This window comes from Lutjanus erythropterus, chromosome 9 (genome assembly GCF_056507025.1).
Source record: "Lutjanus erythropterus isolate fLutEry1 chromosome 9, fLutEry1.hap2, whole genome shotgun sequence".
Lineage (NCBI taxonomy): Eukaryota > Metazoa > Chordata > Actinopteri > Lutjaniformes > Lutjanidae > Lutjanus > Lutjanus erythropterus.
The window spans coordinates 8,318,093-8,340,156 of NC_139325.1; the positions used below are offsets into that span (position 1 = coordinate 8,318,093).

At 39.3% G+C, this 22,064-nt stretch overlaps 1 protein-coding gene across 1 annotated transcript; it reads left to right on the forward strand.

Moving 5' to 3' along the window:
• Positions 1-1,251: 1,251 nt before the first annotated feature.
• LOC146321042 (aldehyde dehydrogenase, mitochondrial-like) lies at positions 1,252-21,279 on the forward strand. Its single transcript, XM_084726031.1, has 13 exons — positions 1,252-1,423; positions 3,932-4,036; positions 5,201-5,341; positions 6,924-7,003; positions 7,162-7,273; positions 10,056-10,184; positions 10,417-10,530; positions 12,408-12,510; positions 13,581-13,765; positions 15,972-16,136; positions 18,489-18,646; positions 19,307-19,421; positions 21,011-21,279. The coding sequence occupies exons 1-13, from the start codon at positions 1,307-1,309 to the stop codon at positions 21,041-21,043; spliced, it is 1,557 nt and encodes a 518-aa protein (XP_084582157.1). The 5' UTR covers positions 1,252-1,306; the 3' UTR covers positions 21,044-21,279.
• Positions 21,280-22,064: the final 785 nt, after the last annotated feature.

Here is a 22,064-nt window from a genome sequence, read left to right on the forward strand (position 1 = left end):
GTATACTGTGAACTTGCATGTTCAATGTCACACCCTTTGGACTCCCACATAAAACTGCACAGCTCCTTCTACTATCCACCTATGTAAATATCAGTAACATCTGTAAATACTGTTTTTCTATATTGTACATTTTTAGCCACTTTGGTTTTTTTTTCCTCATGTTTTATTGTGTACTCTTACTTTTCTATTTATGCTGTTTTTACTGACAGTACTTGCCTAAATCTTTATTTATATTTCTAGCCCCAAATCCTTGCGTGGCCCCACAGGCAGCCCTCCAGTACCTGCTACAAATAAGGTTAAAAAATACTCACGGTTTTCCTGCCTCCTGTGTGTTTTCTGTGTTTGAGTCTAAGTTTTCACCAGAGTTATTACACAAATAGCCTGCTAGACCGCCACTCGGAATACCTGGGAGGACCAAGACTGGTCAAAACAAACTTGGGAAATAAGCTAAAATCTAAAGCGGAGAAAATTTGTGTTATAAAGATTAATGAGTGCCCTCCAGTCTTTTGGTCATTTACACCATCTTGGCTGATCCTAGATCCTGAAGTGGATCTAGGCATGCAATATAATGATAATAGAAAGAAAACAGGAGATAGAGGGTACTTTTCATTATGTTGAATTTTGCCTCCTCATCTCCTCTGTCCTCCATTCACCCGGAAGTTGTGTCCCCTCTGCCATGATGAAGGATCTTCCAATCAGGGGCGCCGCCAGAAATCTTGGGCCCCCTGAAAGATTAGATAGATAATACTATAATAATTATATTGATAACTCTCAAAGGACCCCCTGTCAGTGTCATGTGTTTTCTGTAGATATATAGAGACAAAAAAAGGTCAAAATTATGAGACAAAAAGTCAAAACTATGATAAAAAGTAATAATTTTGACAATTTTATCCAATTAATTTAGACTTTTTTTTTAATCTCATAATTATGATTTCCATGGAGGTAATTTTGTTTCAATGGTGGGAATGTGCTTCCATATCCAGTATCTATATCTTTAATCTATATCTCTTCTTTGTTATTGCACACTATTAAGAATAAGTGTAAAAAAAAAATAGGCTAGATCAAATTACTCCAGGAGACATCCGGATCTCCGGATTATTTTGGCTTTGACTTGTCTGAGAAAACATTTGATCAGATCTACCTGATGTGAAGGAGAGAGAATGGAGTTCTACAAGTGACCTGTGGGGGGCAGCACTACGTGTTTGCTGCTTCTTGTCTACCGTGAATTTCTTGTTCAGAAGAAGGCTGAACAGGTATTAATAGAAGAAGAAGGAAGTATCTGTGCAGTCTGCTGAGGACAGGCATCATGATCCGTACCGTGTTTTCTCGGGCTCTGCCCACACTGAGCCGCCTGTCGGTGCGACACTTTTCTGCAGCCGCCATCCCAGCACCCAGCACCCAGCCCGAGGTCCACTACAACAAGGTAACGATCTGCAGCCACAGCTGGACTCTGGCCAACTGCGCAATCAACAAGTGTGTGTGTGTGTGTGTGTGAGAGAGAGTGAGTGAGTGAGTGCGTACTGCTGCGAACAAACAAGTCAACGAGTGTTAATTTTCACCGCGAACATTATTAGTTAAGTGATGTTCAAAAAGCTGCTCAACCTGTGAGATCAGAGCTGAGGTCAGCTCCAGCTCCAGGCCCGGGACCCAGACTGACACCACTGCAGTTCTGGGACCAGCAGCTCGGTCAGGCCGAAGTACTGGAACAGTAGAAAGACTCCTTGCAGGCAGGAATGCAGCTCCTATTGCGAAATCCTTCTTGCAGAGATAAGTGTCACATGGTGTGATGAGCTTATATAACAGACTGCTCTGTCCAGGGGCCAATTTGACAATCTGACAGGAGGTCAGGGGACAGTTAATAAACAAATATTCATAATAACGCGGTTTATCAGATGCGATGATTCAACATTAAAAGGACTATGACTCAGCTTTTACTGCATTTAAGAACTGCAACTGTATTTTAGTTGTAAATGTTTGGGAACAGTTTAAACAGTTTGTGCAACATTAAACTGCTGGAAACTCTTACCTCATGCATTCACTCCAGTGTTCATAAACAAACATCTGCTACTAGGGACAAAGTGAAGAGCACATTTAGTGGGATCAGAATTATCTTCATTTCTTCAGCTAATAGTCATCTGCCCCTGCAGATCTCACCCTCAGATCTTACCATACTTGGCACAAGCTGAGAGGCTATCACACAAAGATCAGTCATCTCTGTTACTCATAGCCTCACTTACATATCCCATCATACAACACTAGCATGTCTGTCCATCCTTCCTGGGAAAACTGTGTGAATCCATTTATTTTTGTTGTGCATTAAAAAATGGTCGGAGGGCATCCTGTCGGGGTCCAAGATGTGTATCACTGTTACATAAGATTAATTATTAATAGTGTGTCCTTGTGGCTTTCTATCAGTTTAGGATGTTGACATGTGCTCTTCTGCACCAGTAAACCTTGACTCCTGTCAAGTCAGATTGTTTGGCAGCTTATGAACAGTTTGTGAAGGGGCCAGATGAGGCCAAGTTTAGCTGAAGCTCATGTAACAGTGCCCCAACACTCAGTTTTATCTCCACAACAACTACTGCTAAGGTAATTCATTTATGTTTATACAACACAGGGCTGCACAGTGTTCATGCATAGAGGTGGACAGTCATTTTTCATGGGGGGGGGGGGGGGGGCACATGGGAAATTGATCAGGCTGCTGTGGGCCATATACAAGCTCCTAATAATGGCCAAAAATCTAATAATGGAATGTCAGAAGTGTTTATAGAGGGCATTTCTCCTGTTGGTCACTCTTTCTGAATTGTCTTGTGATGAACTATGGGCTAATAATTTTGTTGGCAATGTCCAAAACTTTGTTTTACAGTGTACCATGCAGGCTGCAAACAAGGTGCTAAACAACATGAATGTACAGGAGGAGTGTGTACAGTTACAGTTTAATATAAAAGATTCAGTTCATTATCATTACCAATGATCACAGCACTGGCCCAGCACTGGATCAGCTAGAAGATGCATTGAAAACAGGCTGTTTTTATTAATTAATTAATTTTTTTTTAGAGATACATGGTTCTCACAGGTCACACTACAAACATCTTAGTCTTAAAATTACACATTAATGCAGCAGTAGTATTAATTGAAGGGATCTAACAGCAAAACACTCACAGGGAACATTTTACCACTACATGACTGCTTTTACTGTTCATACGTGATGTAAATTTAGCTGTTCATACTTACATACATTTACTGAAATACGGTTTTTGAAGGTGCCTGTGGACTAAAGCAGAAGTATTTCCTCCATATAACTGTAAGACATCAAGTCAAAAATAAAATGATCTAAATTATAATATTGCTTCTTCTTAACTTCTTAATGTACTATTTGTTGTAACTTTGGTTAGAAAGCTGTAACCACAGATTTTCCTTAATCAGTGATAACCTAGAAAATCACTCTGGTCTATGGATAATCTTGAATAATAGTGACACTTCCTCGAAAGAGATCATACTGTTGATCTTTTAACATTGTTTTTAGAGTAGTTTAAGTTGTACTTTCACTTTTTTTGTCAGATTCGTTGTAAGTACTGCATACACTGTCATTGTTTTATGTCAGTAACTGTGACTCAGTTTGAGCTCTGTAAAAGCACATAAAAAAAGGGAAAATTTGAGAAACATCAGGAGTGGCAGTTCAAAGACAGACTCTTGTCCTTATCTGGCATGAGGTCAGACATGTAGTTGGACAAAGGTAAGAGTTTGTTGTTCAGCAGCGTGGAATTTACAAGTCACAGCATCAGAGGTAGAAAACGGAGTAATGTGATCTCTAATGTTGTTTTTTTATTTATTTCATTAAAAAAAAAGAAATGTAAAAGTTTTAAAAGGAAAGGAAATGCTTGTTTTGGTTTATATGCACCTCTTGTAATGATACATTTGAATATTTCAGCTGTTCATCAACAACCAGTGGCAGGATGCAGCAAGTGGGAAAACTTTCCCGACCATCAACCCAGCAACTGGTGAAATCATCTGTCAAGTTGCAGAGGCTGATGAGGTAAGCTCTGTTGTGGGCAAGATTTACTGCAAATAATATTAAACTAAACTAAATTAACATTCAACTGAAATTGAAGTGTTGATCCAACTGAACTTCTGCTGCGGCATGCACATCTGCTCTATAAACCAAATGTCCTGACATTTCTATAAGTTATATTTTTACAGATTCATGATGATGCCCTCTCTAAATGCATGAACCAGTCGGAGTACTTTTTTTGTCCACGCAGATGGAGAACAACTTCTTGCAAAAGCAGTAAAATTGTTTAGTTTTTGTTAGATCAGCTGCACGGCTAAAATAATTGGATTTTAGAGTCACTTATTACTGCATGTCATCTGCATGGCAGTGGTTGAGAAATAAAAAAAATAACAGTGGACCAAATCCAATATCCTTGGGGAATGCCACAAGTAAACAGACTTAGGGAGGAAATTAAGTTGTCCAATGCAAAAGAGAAGGTTAGGTTCTGTTTATGTTATAACCACTGACTGTAAATGACAATGGATGACGCTCCCTCTCACTGTAAAGAAATTAGGTCAAAATGTCCCTGATAGAAGCTCTACCATCTTGGGCTGGTGATGTCATTTTGAGGCAGAGTCTGTGCAGTAATGCTCAGGGTTCAGTCGATGTATTGAGGTCCCACCAACACACACAATCCAAATGTGACCAGGGCTCAGCTGTCAATCATGACATGAAACTCCCTTTTTTTAAAAATCTTTTTAGTTTGTCCTGTTCCATCTGCAGCCAGCCCTCTTTTGGCTTCACTGTTAGGGATTTGTTAAGTTGTCTGTTATTATATATGTTAAGAATGTAACAGATTTATCCAGTCCTCTTAAGACCTGCTCAATTTTACTTGAGTTATAGTGTAGCACAGTTATGTGTGTTAGACAGCAGTCATTAGCAATCAGAAAAAAAAACAGAAAAACATTTCTCTTCTTGTAGCATAATGCACTTCTGTGCCATTCATCTGTATGTTCCACCAGAACTTGTTTCTCAAGGAAATCCAATTCCATTGGAGCTTTAGAAGTATGAGACGTTGATAATGTAACATAAAAGTGTTTTTAGCTGTTATGCTTTGCTCAAAAAATGAATTGACAGAGAAGAAGTGGACTGTACTTTTGATACACATTGAAATCCGTGGTTAATCATCTTGTGGTGTCATATTTCCAGGTAGATGTCGACAAGGCAGTGAAAGCAGCACGTAATGCCTTTAAGTTGGGATCACCATGGCGACGCATGGATGCCTCTCATCGCGGGCTACTATTAAACCGACTGGCTGATGCCATTGAGAGGGATTCTGCCTACCTTGCTGTGAGTCATTATTAGATTTTATACAAGCCATTCACAGCACAGGAAGGTTTTACAACAGTCAATCATATCACAGGGGGTTTGACAAGAGCCAATCACAACATAGGTGGGCTTCACAATAGTCGATCACAGTACAGGGGAATTTTACAACAGCCAACCACAGCAAAGGATGGTTTTTACTTGCAACCAATCACAGCACAGGTGTTTTTTGCAACAGCCATTCACAGCTCAGGGGGATTGTACAACAGCCATCGGACAGTGAGATTTTACAATAGCCAATCATAGCCCAGGTTTTTACAACCACTAATCACAGCACAGGAGGGTCTTTTGACACTCAATCACAGCACAGGGGAATTTTGCAGCAGCCAGTCACAGCACATCAAGGATTTATAACAGCCAATCACAGCATTGGAGGGTTTTACCACAGCTAATCATAGCACGGGTATTTTTACGTTAGCCAATCACAGCACAGTTGTTTTTACAACAGTCCATTAAAAAACAGGAATGTTTTACAAGGATGTTTGATCCTTGTCCTACAAAACTGAGATATGGTTTTGGTAATCCAGTCTTTCCCAGAATCCAGATCAAATGTTATTTTGGGTATTATTGGGTATTATTTTGGGGATTTATTTAATCGTTCTTTTATTAATTTCTTGCATATTAAAGTAACAGATCATGTCAAAACAGATCTATTTTTAATCAAACAATAAGTCAATATTTTCAGTTAAAATCAAGCTGTTGTGTAAAAATTGGTAGGTACAAAAACAAGAATTTCACATTTCTTCTCCAAAAGTGCAACATAAGTCTCACCTGCATTATGCTTCATAACATCACTTAAGGATGCGAGGCTCCTCACTGCAGTGGAATCCCCAAGTAATGAGCACTGCAACCAGATGAACCAGGTGGACGGTCAATGGGACATGTTGTAGTGACCCATTGTTTTACTAACAGTTGCGTGGTAACAAAGCAGTTAGGCCCATGTGTTTTACAGTTTTCTTTTATTCAGTGAGACTTTTAATTAATAGCAATAATGCCCCTAGCAGCATTTTCATGTCTGTCTTAATGAAATGTTACCCTGACCAACAGATGGAGGTCTATCCAAAGACTGCAAAACCCAAGACAGAACTTACAAGATCAGTTTTATCTGGGAGTGCAAAAAAAGTGATTACAACATCTCAATAATTCTGACCTGGATTAAAAGTTTTGAAATACTGGCCCCAGGAGACAACACAAACATCTTCTGAGAAATTTTGACCAGTCCAAAAGTGGACTGAAACAAACACGAACTTAATTTATGATTAATCTCACTACTTCATGCTGATTCACTTTCACATTGGCTGTTACAAAACCTGCTGTGATTGTCTGTTGTAAAATCCCACTGTGTTGTAAATACCTGTTGCAAAACCCTTGCTTTTTCAGGATATGGGACGCTTTATGTCTCTTCTACAGATCTTTATAACAATAACAGCATTTTATGTATTTTATATGATATTTGGAATCACACACACAACCTAATATTGTGCAATTGAAATTGGTTGTAATTTGTACATGCTTTTCATTCCAAATAATTTGTTTTTTGTCACAGGAACTAGAGACCCTTGACAATGGAAAGCCATATGCTGTGTCCTACACTGTGGATCTGCCCAATGTGGTGAAATGTCTCAGGTAACAAATGCACAACACGGGCTTTTCTAGCATTTTAAAGCTTCATTTTGTGCTTGGCCAGAGGAGAACAGCGTTTTGAAAACAGAGTCACAAATGCAGCCCTGATATAACACTGCCTTGTTAGTACATAACAAGTTAACCAGGTGTGTTGTGTTTAGGTACTATGCTGGCTGGGCTGACAAATGGGAGGGTAAGACCATTCCCATTGATGGAGATTTTTTCTGCTACACCAGACATGAACCCATTGGAGTCTGTGGACAGATCATACCGGTGAGGGGGGTTGGGGTCGGGGGTGTGGGGGGGTAGACAGCGAGGAAAAATAGAAAAATAATGAAATATTGCACATCCTTTTAAACAAGAGTAAATATACAAAGAGCTGCTGACTTTTCCCAGCTGACTGACCACTCTGCAAACTACATCTGGAATTCGAACCTCCAGCACAGTTTCCTCAGATAACACAGAGGGACACAGACTACACAGTGAAGATGGACAGAGTGAAAAAATAAACTTGCAATAGTTATGCATCAAAATCTGACTTTAGGTTTGCAATGGCAGGATTAATATCAGGTTTCTGCACAAAATATACACGTCATGAAGGTCACTGAAGACTATCCTGCCTGCTGCCTGTTCACACTCCTCAGGGATCTCAAATTAAAATTGCTAAAAGTTTTACATGTGTAGATATCTGACTGGATAACAGGAGTCCCTTTCAAGAAATTACATTTGTTTGTTTCTCCTCTGCTAGTTGGAAGATTTGCTCATTCTAGAATTGTATCTGCACTGGACTGTCTGGTAGGAAGTTAGACTTCTGCACCTCCTCTTGAATCTGTTTTCAGATTTTAGAAAATGTAACTCATGATGGAAGACGTTGGCCAATCACAGGTCATTTCAGAGACTGTGCATTCCTATTGGCTGTTGCAGATGTGAGTGCATGCCCCTTGAAATAGTGAAAGCCTGACTCAGTGGCAGAAAGTCTTGCAGGTTATGATAAAGTACTTGCCTGGAATGCTGTACAGTAAAAAAACACATGTGAACGTGTGTGTGTCCGTGTGTGACCCCGTCTGTGTGTCTGTCCATCCGTCCGTCCATCTGTCCCCATTAGCTGCCACTATTCCTCCTGCGGTCTGAATGTGCATGAAATTATACAGTACATGCAGATAATATATACATTGCAACATAAAAATAACAATAATAATAATAATAAAATAATTAAAAATGTGATATAATTATGATATACGATACTGACACAATAACAACAGCAGTAAGTACTACTGTTATTATTACCGTCATTGCAATCATCACAATACATCCTTATAACTTTAATATTATTGCCAATAACATTATTCATACCATTAACCACTACAACCATCTTAATACTGATAATAAGAACAACTATAGCAACATCAGCAACCATAATAGCAATAATTGAGATACCAATAACTGAACACACTTATCTGTTGGGAGAGTAAACTAAATTAATAGTAATATTGATAATAGTAATAATATAATATATATGTGAAGGTTAAACACTGATTCCCTACCGCAGCTTTAAAACAAAAAGAGTGCACTCTAGAGCAGATAGCCCAGCTTCACAGTTCATTTTTGATTCCAAGGGGCAATTACAGTCAGAGGAATGATATGTGTGACAGATGCAGATTGGGTCGGTGTTTGGTCCAGTTTCAGGCAAGAAAAAATGGCATCCTGGTGGCAAACTTTCTCACATTCCAGCTAAACAGAACACAAAAACGTGTTTCTGAAATCATTTTAGGCAGAAATAGGCGATGTAGTAACACAATCTTGATTCATATTTGATCAACACTGTCTAATTGGACAGTTTGGTCCAAGTTTCATGAGTCCGGTGTGTTGTTTTCGAATGTGTGACATCACTGACATGTGTCAGTCATTGTTTCATATTAAATAAACTGTTGTGATTGTGTGTTCTGACCAGATGCAGGATGGGTGGAAATCATTCTGGATGGGGGGTTAGCCAGACATATCTGCCAAAGCCAATGAAACATGAGCTCACAGATTCCTCTGGTCCTCAGTGCACAGATGGAAGTGCACAGGAATGGGTCATCTAAAACCAGAGCGTCTGGAAAACCATCCAGATCAAAGGCAAAAATAGACATTTGTGTTATAAAGTGTTGTGGTGTGAGACAAACCCACACACACACACACACACACACACACTATATATGGCATTTTTTCAGATGTTTTACACTTCATGATGATCTGTTGTCCACCAGCATATTGTCATTCTGTTCCAATTAAGAATCAAAACTGAAGCTGGGGAATTTTTGTGTAAAAGTAACCTCTTTAATCAGTTCTATGAGGTCATACTTTGACTGTTAAAGATTCAGAATGAGTTAGTTAGTGGGGGTTTGTTGTTCAAAATACTAGTGAGACAGAAACATTGCCTCCATTAAACTTTTAAATAGTGCTGTTTGAGGCTGCAGGGATTGTGCAATAGTTTCATGGTGTTTTTTACCACAGGATATGTGCAATATGTGTTATGTATTTGTATGTGCAATATCTGTAATGTGCAATGTGGATTATGTGCAATTTATTTATTATGTTGTTTGTTTTATCACACTGTGGAGGCATGTTGTGTGCAGCATTCGAGTCCAAAACAAATTTTCCTATGGGGTCGATGAAGTATATCATATCGTATCGTATTGAGGAAGTACAGTTGGAGTAGCAGATTAATGCATTTGTAAGATCAGATGCCACTACACTTCACAACAGCATTTTATTACTCAGGAAAGCTATTAGGACTGCAACAAATGGTTATTTTCATTAATTAGTCAATTCATTTTCTCAATTGATTAATAGTTGTTTGGTCTATAAAATGGCGAAAAATGTTGATCAGTGTTTCCCAAAGCCCAAGATGACGTCCTCAAATGTCTTGTTTTGTCCACAACATAAAGATATTCACTTTATTGTTGGAAAAGAGTAAAGAAACCAGAAAATATTCACATTTAAGCTGGAAACTGAAGCTGGAATCAGAAATCGACTCTAACCAACTAATCAATCAATCCTTCTCTCCGTGCAGTGGAACTTCCCTCTGCTAATGCAGGCATGGAAACTTGGGCCTGCCCTTGCGACCGGCAACACTGTGGTGATGAAAGTTGCCGAGCAGACACCGCTCACAGCACTCTACGTAGCCAGCCTGATCAAAGAGGTACTTTTTTCATACTTTATACTCCATCAGTTGATGCACTGTAATCTCCTGTCCACTCACCCAAGCTTTTAACCTGCACAGTGCAACCCAAACTGCCCAAATCTGCCCCAGTAAGCAACACTTTGTGTGTAATTGTCCACTTTATTACTTTTGCATTTTGTATTCTCTACAAAGATGTAGTCAGTAATGACCAAATGATCCTGAGCTTGTGTTGACATGGATCTGTTTGTAGGTGGGTTTTCCTGAAGGTGTTGTGAATATCTTGCCTGGCATGGGACCATCTGCTGGTGCTGCTATTGCAAGACACATGGATGTTGACAAGGTGGCTTTCACTGGCTCCACTGAGGTATGAAAATTCTCTGCTTTTTGCCATTTAGTTGTTGTTGATCTCAAAAGCCAGGACATATTTCTAACCACGTCGGGACAAAGACTCAAACAAGTCACAGAAATGCAACCCTGACACATAAAGCAAGTTTAATTGGAGGTTATTCTAAATACAGAAGTCAAATAACACATTAGCTGATACTCTGGCCAGAATACAGTACAGAGTAGGACTCAACAATGGAGACTACACACTTGGACAAGGCAAGATTTAATTTATTAAACTCTTCATAATCGATTAATTGTTAAGTATTTTGTCATACAAACTGGCAGATTGTGCTGTTTTCAGCCTCTCAAATATGGAGATTTCCTACTTTTCTCTGTTTTATTAAATTAAACTAATATCATTGGCTATGGACTGACAAAACAAGACGTTTAAAGACATTTCCTTGGACTTAAAGAAACTGGGATGCACATTTTTCACTGTTTTTTCACATTTTATAGATGTTGCAGACCTAGATTAAACATGAGAATTAACTTCAGTCTTCGTTGTTATTTGATAACTGCTAATAAATAAAACTATTTTTATAGATTTTTATATAATTTTTAGATTTTTGTCTTAAACACGGTTTAAGCGACTCCTGCCAGCTCTGTCGAGTCAACATTCAGACATTGGTCACACCCACTGATGGACAGTTGTACAACATCTTATAATCAATAAGGGAGAAAATATGCACATATGCAAAATAAATAATCTGATAAATTACGTAAAGAAAAGACTGCACATTTTAGCAAATTTATTTTATAGCCTGAAAAAGTACTGAATAATGTAAAAAATCTCTGTTCTTCATGATGTTGCTCTGTCTTGTCGATGTTAAGTGTGTTTATTGTATTGCTGTGATGTCTATAAAGACTTGTTTCAGTAATGAGCCGGTTAAAAAGTTAAGTTTGCCAAATGATAAGGTAACTGGCTAGTGAACCTAGCTCTCTCTGTATTACTGTCATAGATATATTATAATGAAATATACAGTGCAGGCAAAGATGGCACCCAGTCAGTCCACTGTGAGTTGCTCATCTGGCGAGTTCCTGCTAGGCGCATAGACTTCACTTTGTGATGACATCACAGGTTTTTAAATGGCTTTTTTCTGCATGAGGAAAGTTTTACAAATGTAATACCAGCAGCGAGGCTAAGCGGCAATGTCCTGTCTAGTTCTGTGATAAGTCTAACCCAACCCAACAGATCTATGATGAATGACCTCATGGGAAAGTGGCTCTAACATTACATACTACATTACACTACATACAACATACTGACTGATTTTTCCAAATCTGTGCATTTGTTTATTTGCCATTGTTCTTCAGATGTCAACATTAACATTACACCTCCCATACGCTTCAATAGAACTGACATATAGTAATAGTATTATAATAGTAGTAATAGTAATAGTTGATAGTTGCACCTGCCCATGTAGACTGAATACTGAAGGCTGTAACTGAAACTGAACGTGTCTCTACTAAATATTGACTTAAAGGGTGAAGACTTGTGCAGTCAGTTATTAATTTGGGTGAGGCATGATCACTGCTTTGTGGGCACTGTGTAAATCTGGCATGGCCAGAGCAAATAATGATGACTCAAGGCAGAGTAAATCATTTCTCTCACTGAATAAAGAGAAAGTAAACAAAGAAGAAAGAAACGGCTTCAACATGGACAGATCAACCTTATCCTGCAGTCTGTGCTGTAAGATGTGTTACTACAGCCATGCAGGATTTTTTACCTGGCTAACTTCTTTCTCATCACTTTGGTCACTTGTAATGCCATCTGGAATAAGCTGTAGTCATTTTATAGCACTAATTTCTAATAATTTGCTGCCATTAATTTCTTTTCCTTTCTGTGTGCATTAGGTGGGTCATCTAATCCAGCAGGCTTCAGGTAGCAGTAACCTGAAGAAAGTCACCCTGGAGCTGGGAGGAAAAAGTCCAAATATCATCCTGTCTGATGCCAACAGTACGTATTCTCTCTGTGTTTCCAAAGCTGTGTTTGTGTGCTTTACAGAGAGAACTGCTGCAGTCACAGCTCCTCCAGCTCAGTGCACTCGTTCTCGGTTCAGGTGGTGTGTAAATGTGCTGCTGAATGAGTGTGTGTCACAGAGCACCGGCTCTCACTTCGCAGACCATTAACAAAATAAAACGGCAACAATCACCCCAAATATTCGATGCAATGTACTCCAATCAGACACAGATAGCTGATAAGTTTGTCTGAGCGCCCAATTATAAATGATAGTGATTACTGATCATTGTTACATCAGAATACATGCTGCATTACATTTCATGTAAAAGGAAGGGTTATGTCCTAACATTACTGCTGGGAGTGGTCAGAAACATGCTGTTGCACTGTAAACACACCTAAAGGTGATAATGTTGTGCTGTCACACAGTAAGCACACAACAAAATTTAAAAATAATGTATTGATCAAATATGAGAATGGATGATCAGATTGTAATACTGCTGTAGAAGTACAGGGTACAGGAACTTAAAGTGTATAACTTGCTTTTTGCAAGTTGTTTTTGTGTTGTATTTTGTCTTTGTTGTTATTTTTATTATTTTATTTGCCTGTTTTGGTTTGTTTTGTTGTTGAACGCTAAATATGATGTGCTGTTAAGAGCAGGTCATATAAACTATAGGTTCAGCCTACACTTTTTCTGACTGCAGAAGTGTCAAAGTTATGTTAAATGACTTTTTCACTGCATCATTGAAGTATCTGCCATTTTCTGGAAGAGGCATTTATTTACATGATTTTGTAGATTTAGACATGATGTTCTTATTTCTATTTGTGAACCAAAAGAAATTCAAAATTCTAAAATTCTAAATTCACTCCTACATCACTCCAGAAACATTAAAAATGAAACCACTTGAGGTCAGCAAAGACAAGTTTCACTTGCTGTCAACTGCTCTCTTAAGAGAGGACAGACCTGAAGTGCAGTAGCAGCCACAGGTTGATTTAATAGTGGAAGAGCTGTTTGATTGTTGCTTATTTTCCACTAAAATTAAGTTTCTGTTTGATGTTTCCTCACTTAGTGGAAGATGCGGTGGAGCAGTCCCACTTTGCTCTGTTTTTCAACCAAGGCCAGTGTTGCTGTGCTGGCTCTCGAACCTACGTCCAAGCAGACATCTATGATGAGTTTGTGGAACGGAGTGTTGAGCGAGCAAAGAGACGAGTGGTGGGAAACCCGTTTGACTTAAAGACCGAACAGGGACCTCAGGTAACACACACACACTTCCTGTCACACAGTAGGCTCGTTCGAGATGAACTGTACCTCACCTGGAGTGTAGATGAGATCAGGCGGCTGCAGCATGAGACGGTGATGGAAAGCTGCCATCAAGTAGGACAGTTTCCAGCAGATGTCAGAGAATATACGGAAAGACACTAACATCCTGTTAGATCACCTGTGGGTAACCTGTAGTTTGCAGGCCATGTTCATAGCTGAAGAAATGAAATGCGTTTTTGATCACTGATCAAAGTTGAAATTGAGATCCTCCTCTGTTACATGATCATCTGTTCTTTTATCTGCCCTGTAAAGCACCTTGTAACTGTTTGATAAGTCATATATGTAACCTTTATTATTATCAGCCACAAGATATCTGCTTGTTAACAGATTAAAACTTCAATGCACAACATAAGACTAATATATCCAGTGTTAAATATTATAGTTAGACAAAAATGTGTATTTTACACAACACATGGTGTTTGTTGTCAAAACTAAGAGCCAATCAGAGCCTGTCAGCTCATTGATCAGATGACATCCAGGCGCTTTCAGACGGTGAGAGAGAAACTGTAGTGACTGGCTCAACTGTGGCCACCTTAATCTCATGAGGTTATTGTTGCTATGTGTGTATAACATCAGAGCAAGTCGGGATCAAGTCACACAAATCTAACTGCCATGCATTATGTGGTGATCGCTAGTGATCGATTCTGTGCAGGGCTGGTTCATCTCGAATGCACCTCATGTTACCCAGCTGCTGCTCACACACCCACCTACCCTAACACACAATCACTTACCCTAACACACAATCACTTACCTTAACACACACCCACCTACCCTAACACACAATCACTTACCCTAACACACAATCACTTACCTTAACACACACCCACCTACCCTAACACACAATCACTTACCCTAACACACAATCACTTACCCTAACACGCAATCACTTACCCTAACACACAATCACCTACTCTAACACACAATCACTTACCCTAACACACAATCACCTACTCTAACACACAATCACTTACCCTAACACACAATCACTTACCCTAACACACAATCACTTACCTTAACACACACCCACCTACCCTAACACACAATCACTTACCCTAACACACAATCACCTACTCTAACACACAATCACTTACCCTAACACACAATCACTTACCCTAACACACAATCACTTACCCTAACACACAATCACCTACTCTAACACACACCCACCTACCCTAACACACAATCACTTACCCTAACACACAATCACTTACCCTAACACACAATCACTTACCCTAACACACAATCACTTACCCTAACACACAATCACCTACTCTAACACACAATCACTTACCCTAACACACAATCACTTACCCTAACACACAATCACTTACCCTAACACACAATCACTTACCCTAACACACAATCACTTACCCTAACACACAATCACCTACTCTAACACACACCCACCTACCCTAACACACAATCACTTACCCTAACACACAATCACTTACCCTAACACACAATCACTTACCCTAACACACAATCACTTACCCTAACACACAATCACCTACTCTAACACACAATCACTTACCCTAACACACAACAAACAAAAGTGCACTGCTCTGAAAGTACACACTTTGGAGCTGAAGTTCAGTGACTGCCATACTCCATTAACATATTGCTCAATTTAACCGTAATAAATGTGAAAGGGGCAGCATGCAGAATCATGAGTCCAAAAACAGACATTCTGATGTGGAATGGAACTTTGACAGGACGACATGCTGTAGTGTTGTCGAAGAAGACGGTATTTTCTCTTGGCATGTTTCCTTACTGTCTGATGACAAGTCATGGTAATTTTATGATTCATTACAGTAAATCTGTTACAGATTTCATCTTGAAGTTCAATTTTAAATAAATGGTTAAAAATCAAATCGGCATCTGATATCCAAACTCTGTGCATGTATTGGGAAGTTATGTCTGAACTTCACAGAGCCGTTGCTTGGATATTCTGACACTAAGTGTTGGACAGTTCTGGTCTCCGCTTCATCCATTAATTCCTGGTAATGGACACCTTTTTGAGCATTATCCCTCATTCATTGTGTTCAGGAACATATTCAGCACTTAGACTCCTAGAGAGTGCAAACACTGTGGTATGCAGTCTCACACAGTCTGGACTGCTGTTTCCTAATGACCTGTCCAGGTAGATCAGGAGCAGTTCAACAAGATTCTGGGCTACATCAGCAGTGGGAAGAGAGAGGGAGCCAAGCTGATGTGTGGAGGGGGAGTGGCTGCAGACAGAGGATACTTCATCCAGCCTACTGTGTTCGGAGATGTCCAGGACAACATGACCATTGCCAGGGAGGAGGTAGGATAGCATGGAACATTTAAAATGCCTAAATAAAGACAATTTAAACAGAAACAAAGTGAAGTATATGACACATTGCTGTATGCCTGTCCTTTTTAATTAATATTTTTACTCTGTCATAATTAAATTCAAAACCATACAGTGTTGCTAATTCAAGATGGTTAGTGCAGTCAACTCTTGAGTCCCCCTGGCAGGTTAGGCCACAAAAAAATGTTCACTGTATCAGGGTGTGTCTTAATAAAAGTAATGAAACAGATGATGGTCACTTGGATGCTTCTGACTGAGATTATACTTTAGACTCTGTCAGGTTGGTAATGCTGATAACAAACATGTGCGAGACACAGGCGACTAATGTTACTGCTAACTTAATTATTGTTATGCTTTCATCTAAAGTTTTGATGAGAATCAGAGCTGTCATCTAAAATATAATCATATCAAACACAGTTGATGCAGTTTCATAGTGATGTCAGAAGGTGGCAGCAAAGAGCTATTTATTCTCCTTGAATAAAAGAGAGGATGCACTCAGCAGAACCTCAACAAAGCACCTGCTGGGTGATCTGTTGAGCACTCAGCAGGTTGTGTTTTCTCCTCCAACAGATGAACAAACATTAATGTACAGATAGCTTTCTTCTGAGGACAGTCATTACAGGAAGTAGGCAACTATTGTCAGGAAATCTGAATTTACAATTTACATTATCCCGTCTGAAAGTGATGCGAAGTATGACACAAAGATGGAAATGTAGCTAAAATGAGACTTCACACTTACACACTCTACACTACACACTTGTGAAATAGACTATTATATCCTATGGCATGAGACTGATTATTTTTGAATTGCTTTATGTAACTGTCAAGTTGGCTGCAATCATGCAATTTGCAAACTTAATTTTCACCATATAAAACCAGTCTGTTTAATATTATGTACAGCTCTTCATTTGACACTTCAGACATTATTGTTTTAATGCTGAAAATTAGATTTTTTTTTCACAATCTATCATAAAAATGTCTGTGGTTCTAAATTTAAATAATGGATCTAAATACTTTAGTTGTTGTAGCTGGTTGCTGTTAGGGGTGTATGATATCATATTCTACATACAAATAACTATTTATCTGCTTTCTTTAAAGGGATTGTTTACCCAAAAATGAAAATTCACTCATCTACTCACCTTCATGGATTTATTTTGTTAGTCCACAAAACACTGCTCGAGTTTCACAGGAGAACAGTGTTGCAGAATCTCCCAAACAATGGAAGTGAATGGTGTAAATTCATTCATTCATTTTCTGTAACCACTTATTCCGTAAGGGTCGCGGGCTGCTGGAGCCTATCCCAGCTGACATTGGGCGAGAGGCGGGGTTCACCCTGGACAAGTCACCAGTTCATCACAGGGCTGACACACAGACAGACAACCACTCACACTCACATTCACACCTACAGGCAATTTAGAGTCACCAATTAACCTAGCATGCATGTCTTTGCACTGTGGGAGGAAGCCGGAGAACCCACGCAGACACGGGGAGAACATGCAAACTCCACACAGAAAGGCCCTGACCCAGCCAGGGAGGTGGGGGATCGAACTCAGGACCTTCTTGCTGTGAGGCAGCAGTGCTAACCACTGCACCACCGCCCAATGGTGTAAATTGTCAAATGTAAAAAACAACAGAATAAAAACAGAAATGCTTCCATACTGCTTGTCTGCTGTAATCCACATCTCCTGAAGGCCCCACATGCCAAGTGGACTAAAAAAAAAAAAAAAATTACACCATGTTTTTACCCTGAATCTTCACTGTAGATCCTTAGCTTGGAGCCACGTTCACATGTACTCCAGCAGTGTTTTGTGGACTAAAAAACTAAACCAGACCTTCAATCAGCATGAGCGTGAGAAGATAATGACTGAATTGTCATTTCTGGGTGAACTATCTCTAAGTTCCAGTGTTGTATAAGTAACCTCGCCCCTCTCTACGCAGTGCATCAGAACACACCAGTAAAGATGCCTACCGAGTTTAATCCTCTAGGTAACTGGACCTGGAAGATCATAAACATGGAGGGACAGTGCAGGACCTGTGGTCTTTTCTATCAGTGGTGGTCTAGGGTGGGGAGAACGGTGATGGGTGGAGCTGGAGGATACTGGAGGTGGAAGGATGCATGTGGGCCATGATACAACAAAAAAAAGAAAGACATTTTATGTCTAGTGAAGTCTTGTGTGTGTAGTATGTAATGCCCCCCCCCTTCCTGTTGTTCTCTTTTTCTCATATGTTTTTTGTTTTCCTGAGGGTGTGTGGTTGAAGGGGGTACATGGTTTGCTTGTATGTTGAATATTGAAGTTACTGACCTTGTCCTGTTTTCTCTGGCAGATCTTTGGTCCGGTGATGCAGATTTTGAAGTTTAAAACATTGGAGGAGGCGGTGACAAGAGCAAATGATTCTAAATATGGTCTGGCAGCAGCTGTGTTCACTAAGGACATTGATAAGGCCAACTATGTCTCCAATGGGCTCCGTGCAGGCACAGTCTGGTAGGAGTGCTATTACTGAAATCATTGCTGTGCAAACTTTAGTGTGTAAGCTGCAGATATTAATTTTTAACCCGAAGGTCCTCAGAGAATCTGTTAATGAATATTCACAATCAAATTGTTTCAACAGCATGGCTTTTGTTGTATTTGTTGTTGTATTGTACAAACTCCTGGGTGAGCAAATTGCTCCTTAGACTCTTTTTAAGATTCTCTTTATTATAATTCTGTTTTATTATGGTGACTTTTCTTGCAAGAGTTTCAGTCATTGATTTGCATGAGCAGCTGCACTATTAGAACAGCCAATAGGAGCCCCTGGTCCGAGATGACCTGTGATTGGTTTAAGTCTACCGTCATGGGCCAGATTCTCTAAAAGCTAAAAATAGTGCCAAGAGGAGGTGTGGAAGTCTAGTTCTGCCTAGGACCACTTGATTTACAATGTGCTGAAAGGTTATTATGAAATTATTTCTGAATGATACCAAAACAATATTGCCTGCCCCAGCTTTAACTTTGACTGTGAGCACCAGTGATATAGAACAACTTCTGCACATCAGATTCTTGGTCAGTCAGCAAACGATAAGGAATATCCATGTCTTGAATTAGCTGTTGCTGTAATGATTATGCCTGGAGTTTATTTATTATTAATGTGTGTGTGTTTCTTTGCAGGATTAATTGTTATGACGTGTTTGGGGCTCAGGCTCCATTTGGAGGTTACAAGGCTTCAGGTAACGGCAGAGAGCTGGGCGAGTATGGTCTGGACAACTACACAGAAGTCAAAACGGTAAGAAAAAAACCCATCCCACAAGTGTTTTAAGATAAAATGTAGAATTTTCCATTTACTAATAATCAGTCATCATCAGACATGGTCTACCAGTCATTTGTCCCTTAAAATAATGGGATGGTTATTTTTGGGTAGAAGTATGTTCATAATACTAGGAACATGAATTAATCAAAACTGAGTTTTAAGCAGTAGTCTTGCAGTTTAGTTTAAAAAGTACATTTCAGTAACTTAAAGATGTAGTATAGTTCAGGTTGAATGACGGGCAGAATTGCTGTAGAAGTCTGATCATTTTAGTTTCTACAAACTCATTTTGTACAACAAGATTAGTTTAAAATGAAATCAGACTCAGTGTTTTAAGTCCACTGTATATGATATTCTCTCAAGCTGTTTCTTTTAAAGTCTCAGTAAACCCAAATCCACTATGGTCTTATAACCATGTAATTTAGGGTCTTCTGTATTTAATAGTAAATAGTATTAGAAATCAGATTTAACCCATATTTGAAATATTGTCCTCTACGTTTTTGCACACTTGCCTATTTTGGCTTTGATTTGGACGTGTTTGAACTCAGATTTATTATGCAAATAATTCCACAAACCAGTCAGAAAACTTACTATGTGTGTGCAGCAAAACTTTTCTCTTCTCCCACTGCTGCAGCAAGTGACGTTAGTTCAGACCCAGACAAATGTGTCAAAATGCCAAAGTCAAACAATAACACTAGTTGACTAACAAACAAACTCTGACAACTCCCATGTCCTCCTTAGTAAATTGGCTGTGTCTGTCCATATAGTCTGGTAGTTGTAAAGAGAGCAGCGATGGTGGCTTCAGTTCCCCATTGAAAACACTGTGTGACATCATAGTAAACTATTTCAAGCCAAGTTTTCAGGGGTTTTAACAAAAAATTAGCTAAATTCACCATCTACCTAACCTAGTCCAGAAACAGAGCTCCAACAGTTCAGTTGAACTTCTTCATGAGGAACTTCAGCTCTCCTGTGAGGCTACCCTGAAAGACTTGAGAGCTGAAATGTCCTCCCTTCAGTTAGAGCAGAGGCAAAAAATCGAGGCAATGCATTCGGAGACAATAGGTACTTTCGAGATGAACTGTGCCTCGCCTAGAGACTTGACGAGATCAGGCGGCAACAGCAGGAGGTTGTGACGAAAGTCTGCAGTCAAGTCGGACAGTTTTCAACAGACTTACAAGAGAGTAGAGGAGGAGACACCAACATCCTGTTAGATCACCTGTAGGTTACCTGTAGTCTGCAGATCATGCTCATAGCTGAAGAAATAAAGTGCGTTCTTGATTGCTGATTGAAGTTAAAATAGAAGAGACCCTTCTTTTGACACATGTAACATCTGTTCTGACAGTCTCGGTACATAAGGTGCACACTGTACCAATTGAGCTACCGGGGTGCCCCGAGAATTGAGAATTAAAAACTAAGCTAACTTTAGCTCATCTGATTCAAGTCTAACTGAAATGAAATACTGCATGCAGTATTTATTTGAAGAAATGATTATACACTGAGATACATAACAACTAGTTCAATATTCTTTACTTCTTGATATTCTGAAATCCTTTCATCTGTGTTTTCAGGTGACCATCAAGGTACCACAGAAGAATTCTTAGATGTCCTGTGAACCAAATCAACAGCTGATTGCTAATGGCTACGAGGCACCAGAGAGGAGACATGAGACTGATGATATCTGACACCAGAAAATAGAAAACTGTCATAATTACCAAATTCTGCATACCTTACATTTCATATCTGATTCAAAGTAATTATAAAGCTTTAAATTTAGTGTATTTGTAATATGTGGGCTTTGAGATTTGTAATTTTCATAATAAATGCATTTGAAGCACTGTTTGCTTGGTCATCCTTTTTGTTATTTTGCAAGAAATGTTGAAGCAGGAGATAACTAATAACTGTTTCAATGACAAGTGTGACATAAAAGGTGAAATGAAAAAATATGAGACAAAAGAATTGAAGTATGTACACTGGCCAAAAAAGTCACACACTCCAATATTTCGTTGTGGTCGTGGAAAAGATATAACTCTGTTTCAGAAGGGTCAAATTATTGTCCTGCATCAAGCAAAGAAAACAACTAAGGAGACTGAACTGTCCAACACATTATTAAAACCTGGAAGGATAGTGGTGAAGCATCATCTTCCAGATAGAAATGTGGATGGAAAAAAATCTTGAATGATTGTGATTGGAGATCACTTAAGTGTTTGGTGAAATCATATCATAAAAAATCCACAGCAGAACTCACAGCTATGTTTAATAATGAAAGTAAGAGCATTTCCACACACAATAGGAAAAGAACTCGAGGGATTGGGACTAAACAGCTGTGTAGTCTTAAGAAAACCACTTATCACTGAGGCTAATTGGGGAGAAAAAAAGGCTTCAGTTTGCTAGGGAGCATAAAGATTGGACTCTGGATCAATGGAAAAAGGTCATGTGGTCTGATGAGTCCGGATTTACCCTGTTCCAGAGTGATGGGGGCATCAGGGTAAGAACAGAGGCAGATGAAGTGATGCACCCATCGTGCCTAGTACCTACTGTACAAGCCTGTGGGGGCAGTGTCATGATCTGGGGTTGCTTCAGTTGGTCACGCAGAGGTTCAGCGACATTATGTGCCCGAATAAT